This window comes from Urocitellus parryii, chromosome 2, assembly GCF_045843805.1.
Source record: "Urocitellus parryii isolate mUroPar1 chromosome 2, mUroPar1.hap1, whole genome shotgun sequence".
NCBI lineage: Eukaryota > Metazoa > Chordata > Mammalia > Rodentia > Sciuridae > Urocitellus > Urocitellus parryii.
The window spans coordinates 44,248,837-44,262,139 of NC_135532.1; the positions used below are offsets into that span (position 1 = coordinate 44,248,837).

General features: G+C 34.4%; 1 protein-coding gene across 2 annotated transcripts in view; it reads left to right on the plus strand.

The window, feature by feature from the left end:
- The window catches only part of LOC113175707 (diacylglycerol kinase eta), a 184,159-nt gene that overhangs the window by 158,946 nt on the left and 11,910 nt on the right, over window positions 1-13,303 (plus strand). The window contains exons 25-30 of one of the 2 annotated variants that reach the window (XM_077795200.1): window positions 739-902; window positions 2,787-2,892; window positions 4,139-4,231; window positions 6,888-7,007; window positions 7,341-7,449; window positions 8,874-9,004. In XM_077795200.1, coding sequence (XP_077651326.1) covers window positions 739-902; window positions 2,787-2,892; window positions 4,139-4,231; window positions 6,888-7,007; window positions 7,341-7,449; window positions 8,874-9,004 — 723 coding nt within the window. The remainder of the gene's footprint in view (window positions 1-738; window positions 903-2,786; window positions 2,893-4,138; window positions 4,232-6,887; window positions 7,008-7,340; window positions 7,450-8,873; window positions 9,005-13,303) is intronic. The other variant, XM_077795201.1, reaches the window with a different exon arrangement.

The window sequence follows — 13,303 nt, forward strand, 5'->3', positions numbered from 1 at the left end:
CAGTTTGGTTTTAAATTAAATATGTTTTTTAAAAGCTTTAGGCTTATATTGAGCAAAAGTACACAAGAGGACTCTAATTGTATTCATTATTCACATACATCCTTCCTCCCATTACACACATATTCCCCTATTATTAATATTTTGCATTAGCATGGTACTTTTGTTGCAACTGATAAGCCAATATTAATACATTATTAACTAAAATCCTAGTTCACATTACTCTGTGTTGTGTACCGAGGAGTTTTGACTTGTATCCACCATTATAGTGTCATGCAGATAGTTTTACGGCCTAAAACCCCTTAGGGTTCACCTATGCATCTGTCCTCCCTTATTCCTGGAAACCACTGATCTCTTTACTGTCTCCATTAGTTTTGTCTTCCCTATAGTATATATTTTTAATTAAGGTCAAACCTTAACAAATAAAACTGACAATATTCATGCTATCTAGTAAAATAGTTAAGATAAAATATCAAAGTAAAATAAAATGGTAAAGATTGAAGCATAAATTGAAGAAATAAACATTGAAATTTTAAAGTCTTTTTATTTTCAGTGATATATTTATCCTTATGGATCACATTACTCTTTTTTGTCTTGTTTTATGTTTGTGGTTTATTGAGTGAGGTGTTACAGAAAAAGAAAGCATAGTTTCAAAGATTTTCATATAATGTCTAAATACACATTTATCTGAGTCTCATGGCTGTTACACAAAACATTTACTGCAGTACTACTTTTAAACAGGCCTTTGAAAGCACTCTAAAATCTTGGGAAGATAAACAGAAGTGTGACACTGGTAAGACAGTTCTTCGAACCCATTTGTTCATCCAACACGCCGTTGACCTGGCAACAGAAGAAGTGTCGCAGATGCAGCTGTGCTCCCAGGCTGCAGAAGAGCTTATTACTAGGTAGGAGGTTCTGCCGGCTTTGCAGACCATGAGAATCTCTAGTCTTAGCAAGTTTTGTTTTTTAATTTGTACTTTTAGTTGCTTGTAGAATCAAAAAGGGGTGCATTTACTGCCTCTTGTTTGCCTCTATAATTGTCGTTCTCCTTTATCAAGTCCTCAGACCAGATCTTATACTTCTGGAAACATGATTAATTTACCCTGCCACATGATACTCTCTCCGTTATCATTTCCTCTTTTACATATGGTCTTCACACTCTATTATTCACTTGCACATTGCCTTATAATTATTAACTAAATGTTCATGGAATGTAGAAAGAAGCCCAAACATTAACCCTATTCCTAAAGAGAGTCAGATTATTAAAAAAAAAAAAAAAAAAAGAGTCCTAGCACCAGTTTCTAACAAGTGTGCAACAGAATTTAGAAACCACACATAAATTAATTTTGGTAGACAGAAAGGAAGAGATAAGAAATAGATTCTGAGTATAAAATACATGAAAATCACTAGAACCAGAAGTGAGCTTCAGAGAAGAAAGACTTCTTGACTTCTCTTCACCTAAATCTTCTCTACCACATGGATATAAATGGAGCTACTTTACTGTGAAGATTATACAATACCTGAAAGGTAAAGCACATCATGTCCAGCTCTACTTTTTGGGTATCATATGATATCTATAATATGATATAATCAGAGGACGTGACAGGTTCCAAGTTGGACTAAAGATTTTAAATTGCATTACAAATATTGAGGAGGTGGTTTCATTTGCCAAGTAAAAATGGTCATCTGAACATTAATTCTTTCCCATTCTTTGAAAATGAGGAAAACATTTACCCATCTCTGTTCTTTTGATAAATTATCTATTCTCCATGGTTGCTCAACATTATTGATGCTATAATGCTCAGGTTCATTTTTAGGTTCCTTTATAATTTGTATACCAATTGCATGATCCTTAAGCATTAAATTCTTCTCTTACTCCTGATTCAAGTGTGTAGGACTTCTGGTATTTTTCTTTTCTTTCTTGATTAAAGATCTTTCTCCTTGAAGATGTCAGAAGCAAAAAGTATTTGTCTACTCTTGCCTTCTTGCTCATCTGCAAACTTTGCATTATTTTCTGATAAACTTTTCCTCCTTCCTTTTCTTTGCCTTGGGGCCTTCTAGGATTTTTGCTTTCCAGAAACCATGCAAACTTTGCATTATTTTCTGATAAACTTTTCCTCCTTCCTTTTCTTTGCCTTGGGGCCTTCTAGGATTTTTGCTTTCCAGAAACCATTCTTAGAGGTTTGGCTACTCGAGGAGTGTGGCACAACAGGTTTTGGAGTTGAATGGAAATAGATCCTGGCTCTATCACTTATTAGCTCTATACATACACTCAGTCTCTCTGAGCCTCAACATCTTCATCCATTAAGTGGAGAAAACTAATCATAGCTACCCCTTAAAGTTGTGAACATTAAATTAGATAATGCTTGTAAAGCACTTAGTATACAGATGATATATATGTTCCCCTAATTTGTATACAGATGATATATATGTTGAATTTGAAGTTTCAATAAGTAAAAGTTTCTATTCTATATTTGTGATTCCTCTCTTTCCAATGATACTGCCAAATGAAGTATCACTCCATTTTGTTAGTAGCACTTCAAAATGCTTATTTCTGATTATGAACCTAACATTTTACATAAAGAGTTTTTAATTTTTTTGTTGCAATAAGGTCTACATTTTATAAATATATCCTGTGCCCTCCATAATTAAGCAGCCATTTAAAACTTTTTTTTTTCCTTGCTGATCTTTATAGGTTATTTTTTTCCCAACTACTTCTATACTCCAGGGGAAAAAAAATCAGCAATGCCCCCAAAGATTTTGCTCACTTGTTTTGTTTTCATTTTTAGGATTTGTGATGCAGCCACAATTCACTGTCTTCTGGAACAAGAACTGGCCCATGCGGTGAATGCATGCTCACATGCACTGAATAAAGCCAACCCAAGGTGCCCGGAGGTGAGGATCTCATGGTAAATTCTCATTCCATGGATTCTTTTGGTATTACACATATGATCTTAATGCTGTAAAATATGCCACATCCTGTGAAAGAAAATGATGTAGTCCGTATGAGTTTCTACCAGAATCTTTTGGGAAATTTGTCACCAAATTTTATTTTCCTTTTTCTCCCATGTTTTTCACTCCTGTCCTTCAGTTCTCCCCATTTTTTTCTATTTCACTTTCAGTCATTTGCCACCTTCCTTCAAGTCTTTCTCCTTTTAACTGCTATCATCTTTCCTTAGTCCTTTCATACTCTCTCTCCTGCACCTTAATCAAGGCCAGACTTAAAAATCAAGTGTACATTCTGTTAGAGATGTTTAGTCACTTTTGAAATTGTGCACTGAAATTACTCCTACTTCATTTTGTTTTGCTGAATTTTAAGTTGATAGTTACGTAAAATTTTTAATGCAGAAGTTAAATAATAGAAGAGATAGAACATAACTCTCTTGAATTGTAAAACATAGTACAATGGTATAGTATAGAGAAAACTGATAGTGTTATTCTTGTAAGTAAATTGAAGTTACTTAAATTAGCATTTAAGTAAATGCTAGTTCTCAAGATTACAATCTAAAAAGTAATTTGATTGAAAGTGAAAGTCAGTAAATAGACCTAACTAGAGTTGACCCTGAACAACAAAGGGGTTAAGGGTACCAACTCCCATACACAGTCAAAATTCTGTGTTTAAGTTTTGACTCCCTAAAAGCTTATCTTTTAATAGCCTGCTGTTGACTTACATCAAAAGCCAATTCACCCATATTTTGTATGTTATATGTATTGTGTACAGTTAGAAATATGCAAACCATGAGAGATCACATGAGTGATGATTTGCTGGAGAGACATCTGCTCAGGTGGAGGTCATTAGTGTCACATGACATTTTAAGTGGATATTATCAACACTTGAGCCTCCTGCAATTGCAATAGGAAGTGGCTATGAAATTATTATAGTAGGACAGTATTACTAAGGTTAATTTTATGCTGTTTACATTTCTCCCAACAGTGAATGGCATCATGTAAGGTTTGTTTCCATATATTTTGATGGATTTTAACTTTTTATTGGAGATTTGTGCCTATAACAGAATTTTGATAGATTTTTCTAAAAACTGTGATGTGAATTTAAATCATGAATGAATGCAATTTAAAGTTACTTACAGTGGAATCCTAGTTTAATACAGAATTATGTGTCTTTGATATTCTTCTTTTCTAGAATCTTACAAGAGATACTGCCACTGAAATAGCCATCAATGTGAAGGCGTTGTATAATGAAACAGAATCTTTGCTAGTTGGGAGGGTTCCTTTGGTAAGAAAAAGAAGTGATTGATAATATCACAATGATGAAATAATTATTTGGGCCTTACCTTCACTAGGGAATGTGCATTCAGTAGATCCTAAGGCAAGAGCAGCCCTCCGGCTTTCATTCTCGGACCTTCCTTTTTGCCGGCTTTTGCCTTCCAGAAAATATAGGGCTAAATTTGGAAGTTATGATTCAGGCTAACAGAAGTAGACATTCCCCTCATAGATGTCATTATGTGTGTATATAGCATTCCGCTCTCCCAGTCAGCTTTGAAAGACTCAGGCTTAATAAAATGTAGTAGTCATTCCTCAGCACTCATTTATGCATAAAAGTAGAGGGAATCATAGGTTTAATGCCCCAAATTAACATTTGAAAAATTATTGACATGGTTCTTCAGATTTATTTAAAGGGGTCACTGTGTAGATGCAGCATTTCAAGAACTAAATTTCAGGAAATATCCCTAGTTTAACTCAGTTTGATCCTGTAAGTCAAGTTTAGGTAAGTCTAAATCTGACACAGTCCACTGACCTAAAGCATAAATGCTAATCCAGAGTCAGTCTTTGTTTAAAAATACCTCACCATTGTCCAATGTTCTAGGATGTTGGATCTTGTCGCCACCTAGAGTTCACTTGAGGCATTTTCACATACGCTGTGGTCCCTGTGTGGCATGCCTAGAGCATTAGCTGTCTTTTCCTTCCTCATAACTATTCTAATTGATAAGTGGTGATCTCAGAACATTTTGTTTGATAGTAATTTCATCTCTGCTTGGGTAAATATACACATAAATAAAGTCATAGAAATCATTAAAGTCATAATATTTGTGCTAGGTGGTGTATGAATGGGAAGTCCTTCCCATAGCCAGCCTAAGTAATCATGCTTGAAATTTCTGTTTAATTGTAGGCCAAAAAAAAAGTGCCACTCTTGGAGCATCCTTTGCTCTGAGAGCTTAAAGGCAGGATGAAGGCCAATGCCCTTTCTGTATTCTCCTTGGGATACAGAAATACAGCTTCTATGGGACAAAAGGTAGCTGTCTCTACTATGGCCTTCCAGAACAACTTAGGGAGAAACTTGAGTTATCTCTTGATAAAATCAATGGAAATATCTACTTGGCTGTTTTGGGCACTCCTACTGTTAAACAGAATCTTCTCCTTTTCTAAAATAAGTCCTATAGGAAATCCTGTGAGTTGTGACTTAGGTTCCAATTTTTATTTTGAGGATATGTGTTTTTTCTGTTACTTGAATTACATTTAAGATAATTTCTGACAAGAACTAGAAGCATGACTTGGTCCTCAACACCAAAAGTACCCTCTTTGTGCTACTTTGTAATTATCTATCAGTTGTATTATATGAAAATGGAAACACCCCCCCCACACACACACACACATTTCATTTTCTGTCATTGTCAAATATAAATGTTTGATTTAAAATGTATTGTAGTTAATTTTGCCAACACTCTTAACAATAGTGAAATCATAATATTCGATCATATTTTAAATAACTAAGGTTTATCCTTTATTTTACTTTTAGAAAGAATATTACTAGCCATTTAATCAATTTTATAAAACATATCCTTAAACTAAAATGAAAGTGCTACATTAGGGTAGAGAATCTCCATATTTTTATGAATGACTAGAAAAGGTAGATATCTTTAAAAACCTAGGGGGAAAACAGCAAAAAAAGAATGTTCACAATAAATAATAGCAATATTCTCTCTGAACTTTCAATTCTAAAAGTATATGAGCATGTATATAGGTTCTTTGAGTTTTAAAGTAATTTATGAAAGTACTGGTTAGCTAGAAGAGACCTCAGAAATAATGTCCCTTTGTTCTATTTCTGAAAGAGAAAACTAAGGCTCCTGGAAGCAATTGCCCCTCCCTTGTTTGCACAGTTCATTAGTCACAAGGCCAGGACTAGAACCCAATCAGCTGCCCTCCTGTTCTGTGCATAACAGTGTTTACTTCATCTTTAGTCATTTACATACATGCATTTCACTAAATGCTATGAATGGGTTAAAGGTGAATAACAGGTGACCAGTTAAAGTCTCTAAATGTATCCAAACCCTATTCTAGACTATTAACCACTTAGCTTTTTGGTTTTGCCCTGATTTTTACAACAGCTTTTCATCACACATTTTTCTTAGATTTATTTTCTTCTCTTAAACTCATTCTTTTAGTTTTTGAGCAGATTTTTTATACCATTTCTTTTTATGATAAGTTTATGACCAGTTAAAAATATGATTTATTCATAGGACGATCTATGTTAATCAGAAAGATTTGTGGCACAAATCAGTAGAATAATGAAACAGATCACTAGTATAAGCATTAAGAATGGGTAAATAGATTCTTGGAATGGAGGAAGGAGGAAGGAAGGAGGAACAGAGGGAGGGAAAGGTTTACTTAGAAACATTAAAAGCAGTACTTTCTCTGTGATATTATTAAAGTCAGGTTAGCTACATATATCATCTCTGGGAATTAAGAATTAGCATAAATCTATCCAGATATTTTTAAATGAAAATATAAAGAATTGTTCTTTTTAAAAAATTCTCTCATTTAAAAATTAGCATAATAAATGAGGATGTTCACTTTCAAAATAAATTAGTTGTTCTTTTTAAGTTGGTTGCTGAGTATTGTTTTGTTTTGCTTTTTAATCTGCTGGTAAATAGCAGTTGGAATCTCCACATGAAGAACGGGTGGCTAGTGCCTTACATTCTGTGGAGGTGGAGTTACAGAAATTAACAGAGATCCCCTGGCTTTATTACATCTTACACCCCAATGAAGAGGAGGTATGTAAAATTCAGTCTGTTTCTTTATGATTATAGACCATATGACAATAGAATCTGAGCTTATCTTTGAAAAAGATATATAGGGGAAAATAGATTTCCAACACTATTCTCAAATGTACTGTTCTTAAGTAAGGAAGAAAGGTATTTTTGTGACCACAAGTATTATATGGGAATTGGTAGATTTTCATAAATACATTATGCCATGAACTTTTTTGAAGAAATCACTACTGTTCTACAATATGTAGTATTGATAACCTATTCCTATATTCTCTCTGTTAAAAGTGTACTTTTCTTAATATCCTACAGCAATTCCTTTTTGCTCTATTTGAACAGGAGCCTCCAATGGATTGCACCAAAAGGAACAACAGAAGCACAGTATTTCGTATAGTGCCAAAGTTTAAAAAGGAAAAAGTTCAAAAGCAGAAGACAAGTACTCAGCCTGGTAGGTAGTCCACATGATGGGAAAAAAATAACACATTAATGTCATTGAAGTGTTGAAAATGTTGAGAGCCAGATAGTGATGAGCATTGCCGTCATGAATGTACTAAACATCATTGAAATGTATACTTTAAAATTGTTGATATAGTGAATTTTACCATAAAAATCACATCATACCTAGAATATGTCTAAGTAGTTATGAAGCTTAGAAGGAAATGAATGGCTGCTAGCTTGCTTCTCTGTTTGGTGGATATCATTGTGTCTGTCCAGATGGGACTTTATCTTTCTCAACAGCAACTCAAGTTATCAGTGTGTAACTTGTTTTTCTTCTTCAGAGTCCAAAGTTGAGATCACTGTGATAAATGAAACACAGAAACTTTCATTGACTCCTAAATAAAGTTGCTAAATGTATTTTTCCACCTAAAGTTATATCTTCTTTTCTCCTGTTTTAAGGACATCATGTTAACCTGTTGATAATGACCATCAGCTGTGCTATCTGCATTCTCAAGCAAAATTAAACCTCTCTCTGCTGCTGTTTTTCTAGCTTCTTCTCCATCTTCTCTAAAGATGAAACTTACTGCTATTCTAGTCTGAAGCACCTTCAAGTTCTGTACACATGAGAGCAAATCTTTTTCATAAGTCCTTAGCTTATAAGAATTTTATAAATTTTTCTGAGTTAGCTATCTCATTTTTAAATAATGATATAAAATCCTACTTATGATATTCATAGAGCAGCTACGGAAGGGCATTTAAAAACAAAATACAGCAAATAAGTAGGCTTTTATTAAGCTAATCCATGTTGAATAAAATGTACAAGAATAATTATACATACTGAAAAATAACATGATCAACTAATCTTAGAGAATAGTACTGACAGTTTTTAAACGACATGAAGTTGATTTAATAGCACATTTATTGCCATAATTATCAATAGCAGTAGAATCAATAAAGGCTACACTTAAAGTCAGCAAGACCTTAAACATGAAAGTGTAAAATTGAGTACCCCATAACAGATTTTAAATTCCAATTAGCATTTGTAGCTCATTTCTAACTAAAACCGTTTTCATCCACTGTCTTAAGGAAATTATCAGGGCTTATTCAGACTTGCACCACTAATCCTAACGATTCAAAATAAAATTTTCTGTATGTTGTGTGGCGTGGTTAGTTTTAATGAGGAAATTGAACAAAAGCTGAAGGCATGGTGCTGCACGATAGCCAGTGTCTGTATAGTCAGACCCTTGTGCTGATTGATAGTCCGTAACCTGCATGGGAAAAAAATGGAACTATAGTTCTGTTGAACAACACCTTTGACCTTTTCTTTGCTAGCACTGCTGCTGCACTCTGTTTTGCATCTCCTTTGGCCAACCTTTGCTTTGTAATGCATTGAGCATGTAGAAATTAAGGGGGTTTTGCTCTTAACTTTGGTAGTTCAGAAATGGGGCACTGAGGAAGTTGCTGCTTGGCTGGATCTGCTCAATTTGGGAGAGTACAAAGAAATCTTCATCCGTCATGACATCAGAGGGGCTGAACTTTTGCATCTGGAAAGGCGAGATCTTAAGGTATTTCCTTTGTGCTATTCTTCTGCTCTTGAAATTTTTTCTTGCAAAACAGAATTCTTTCTCCTGTGCTTCTTCTGTTATGTGCTTTCAGCTTGGCTTGTGTTATGCAAATGTGCAGTAATCTAATATTCCCTGTCCTGTGGTCTGAGGTCCTTGTGTGCTTTCTAAACAAGAACGCGTCAGCAATATTTTCTTGTCAAAATCATTCTGTATTATAGCTAACACACTGCATGAGCTTAGTAATTTTTCTCTGCATCCACTTTTGTGACTTTCTGTGCTAATATCTCCAAATGGGTCATGTTTCCATCAGCTCATTGGACTGGATCAGCATGGAAGGGGGTAATTGTTGCTGGGAAAAAAAACAAAAAAATCTAATATAAACTTAACAACTAAAGACAAAGCCTTTCTATTATGTGGGATATTATGAGAAACTTATAGCAATTGCTACTTAGAGTTCTCTGATTTTGTTTGATTCTAAATTGGCCTTTCATAGGTTGCATCATCAACTAGACCAATTAATTCAAACTCCCTTGAAGCAAAAATTACATATAGCTATGCTAGAAAGCAGTTCAGAGTATATTTGTTATTTGGGACAGGGAAGGAAAATCATTTATCAACTGTCTGCAGCAATTCCCTTTTCTTCTTTGGGTTGAAACTCAACAGTAGAAACCGCCCAAGTAGCCTGTTTTGTCTGCTAAGAGTGAAATTTTTATCATGTTAAATTTTCTTGCCCCATGCTGCCACTTAAAAACTATAATAAGTAACATTGTTGGAACAATCCCTTTATCGTAGACCAAGTTTTACAATGTCTAGAATTATGGCAGTAAATTCCTAACACATCCACAAGCTATTGTGCTTTGTCTGTTTAAGTCAGCAGAAATCTTTGAAGAGATAATGGTGGTATAAAATATAGGTCTTTATTGAGTAGTCAGTTTAGCACATCAAAAGGTGAATACCATTTATACCCAAAAATCTTTAGCTGGAATAATAATAAAATAACAGGTAATTAACTTGATTGAGAGATCTAATTCTGGAACAGAACAAAGTATACAATGGTAGAGTTGAAGCCAAGATTAACTTCAAAACTTGAAATGAGTGCACAAAAATAATAAATGTAGGGGATCTTTTCAGTAAATTCATATAGCTTCTGCTACCCTGGGCAGGCTACAGTACTTATAATGTAGCTATTCAATGTATTACCGTATTGTGCAGTTTCTCTAAATGATATCTGTCCTCTAGAGGCCTGCATCTCATTGACCATAAGTAAGCATACATTCAAAGAAAACCCTCTGTGTATGTATAAAAAATACATATTTAAATAGGTCTATGTGCGTGTGCTGTGTGCTATATAAATGCATATATGTTATACAAATACAGGCACAAAAACACAGAGAAACATACATGCACACACTGAATGAAGCACATATTTACAGAATGACAAAACAAATCTCATATGTACACTGAGGAAAACTTGGGTGATAGGACCTGTTTAAGGAAAAAAATAAAATAAGACGAGAAAAGAGATGGTTTAAGAATTATTTTAGTAAACTTTCTCTTTAGCTTTTCATGTTGTTTGTTTTTCATTTTTAATGTAAATTATATTTTTCTCCCTGAAAACTTTTTAGAAATTTGTATTGACACTGGCCTTTTTAACTCTTTTGGTTGTGAAACAGAGTGTAGGGGGGTGGTAAAAGGACATTTTTTTTTTTTTACAGAAAGAGCCTTCTGTAGCACAAAACCATGAAGCTAGAGAAGTCTCCCCTGACATTCTGTGGTTGTGGCTGTCAGAGCACAGAACAGCCTCTCAATGTTGGTGAAGGATTACCTGCCCCTTGGGTCATCTCATCCATCCCTGTTCCTTCAAATGCTACTTGTGATTTTATCAATGGTACACAAGTTATATCTGTCCCTGCCTGATGTCATTTATGAACTTCAAGATTATGTCACCAACTGTCCACTTGATACTTGAGTATCACACAGGGACATAATTTTGACACATCCAAACCAGGCTCTTGATCTCCTATCCCACTCCTATTGAGCCCCTTTGTCAGTGTTGAGCATTTTAGTAAATCAAGCCTCTGGCTCTCCAAGTGCTAAAGGCCAAGAAATCCAGAGTCTCAAGTTAACACCTTTCTCTTCCTTATCCACGCCCCACAACCTATCAAGCCTCTCACCATATCACATTGATCCTAGTCTGCATTCGTTACTCTAATCTGTCTATAATCCTGCTCCACACTACTGTCACATCTTGTTTGTGAAAAAACTCATTAGCTTCCCAACTTGCTTTTTTACTGCTACTTTGTCTCCCCAGTCCATTATCCACATTGCAACCAGAGTGATATTTTAATATCATCAATCTAGTATATCTAGTTTTCTGTTTAAAACCTTTCAGTGACTTTCCATTGCTATGAGAATAAAGACTTACATGGTTATGGAGGCCTTTGAGATTCTTCCAACTTACATGACCTCCTGTAGAGTCTCTAACCCCTCACTACCTTAAAAATGCAACATGCCTTCTTACTTAGGGATACCCTCTTTTGCTGTGCTTCTCCCCTTCGCTCCACTTGGCTAACTCCTACTGAGAGGCTAGCTTAAATGTTACTTCTTTATCAACAAAAACAACTAGAGATGGCAGAGTGACCATCTAAAGTTGGAAAAAGCGGGCAGGGATGTACTCAGTGGAGCTGCTTGCCTAGCATGCACAAGGCCCTAGGTTCTCTCCTTAGCACTGCAAAAAAATAAAAAAATATAAAAATAAAGAATAAATAAATAATTAAAAGAAAGCTAGGAAAGAGAATACATGTCTAAAATGCTTTAACAGATGAAGAAGCAAACTGACCGTAATATTTCTCCTGCTGGAACACAGTAGGAGAAACTGGGGGATGTCAGAGAAAATGATAAAGTAATGGTAGAGGGAATTTTGTTTATTTTTTTGCTTGGTAAATTGTGTATATGTAGCATAACTGAAAACATATGCTTTCCAAAACTAGGGCTATTAATCCAAAGAATGAAAAAACCAATAGTAAAGAGTATGATAAAAATAAGTATAAAAAAATAAGGGCTGGGGTTGTGGCTCAGCGGTAGAGCATTCTCCTAGCTTGTATGATGCTCTGGGTTTGATCCTCAGCACCACATAAAAATGAATGAATAAAACAAAGATATTGTGTCCAACTACAACTAAAAAAATATTTTTAAAAAAAGTATACAATAATATGTGACAAACAATATATGATATAAAAAATACAAGAAGTGTTACAGCATAACTTTATCACAGTTTAGCTTCTAGGAGACATGAAAGTACTGAATTCCAACTGAAGTAAAATATAGCTAAGAAGGTTATGCCATTCTATGTTACATTATAGAAAACATTGATCTCATTATACCAAAAGATTAACTCTGAGAGCGGTCTACCTCATTACAAAGAAGTTTTTATTCTGGAGAATACAGTGTGTATATGGCCTAAAATAAAATATTTAATTAATATTTAAATATATTTTGTAAGTAGATACCTGCATTATCACAAGAATAAAATATACTTAAATATTCTAATTCAAATAAAAAAACCTAAATAAGACTGTAAATGCATTTACATTCTAAATCTAGATAACATACACTGGTATCTTCCTCTAGGATATGGCCATGCTTTTAAGTCTGATCTTTATCATATACTCAGAACATGTATAGTCACCTTATCTAATTTTTGGATGTCCTAATATCATATGAGAAATTTTTCTGGGTCAATTAAATATGATAAAAATGTCACCTTTTAATTATCTCAAGCTCAAAAATAGCACTACCTTTAGAAAGAATGTTTTCCAGAAGGATCAGAATCACCAGTAGCTTTGCTGCAGTGGAGCTCAAAAAGCTCATCAAGTGTAGGGAGAAAGCATGTGTACATGTGTAGACTTAAACACGTTTGATCTACTCCATTTAAACGTTTTAAAATAATGCTCTTAAGTTACGGAACAGGGTGGGTATTTGAAATCACCTTTTCTGACAAGCAACGTGTGGTACCTTGTAATCCCGTTTTTTAGTTGCTATTTACTCATCTTTTTACTAATTTTCAGACATCTCACACTATTTTGTGAAGAGGTTGTTTGACCTCACACATTAACAAACTGATTATTTGTTACACTTGCAGAAACTATAGGGTTTAGAGGCCTTAACTCTTGTAGTTTTGTGGATCCTAGATATTATTTTAGTTGGATGTTTCTCCTGCAATAAGCATTTGCCATGTGCCTACTACACACCCATCAGTCATCTTCATTCTTGAAAGATGAATATTCAATTCTTGGCACT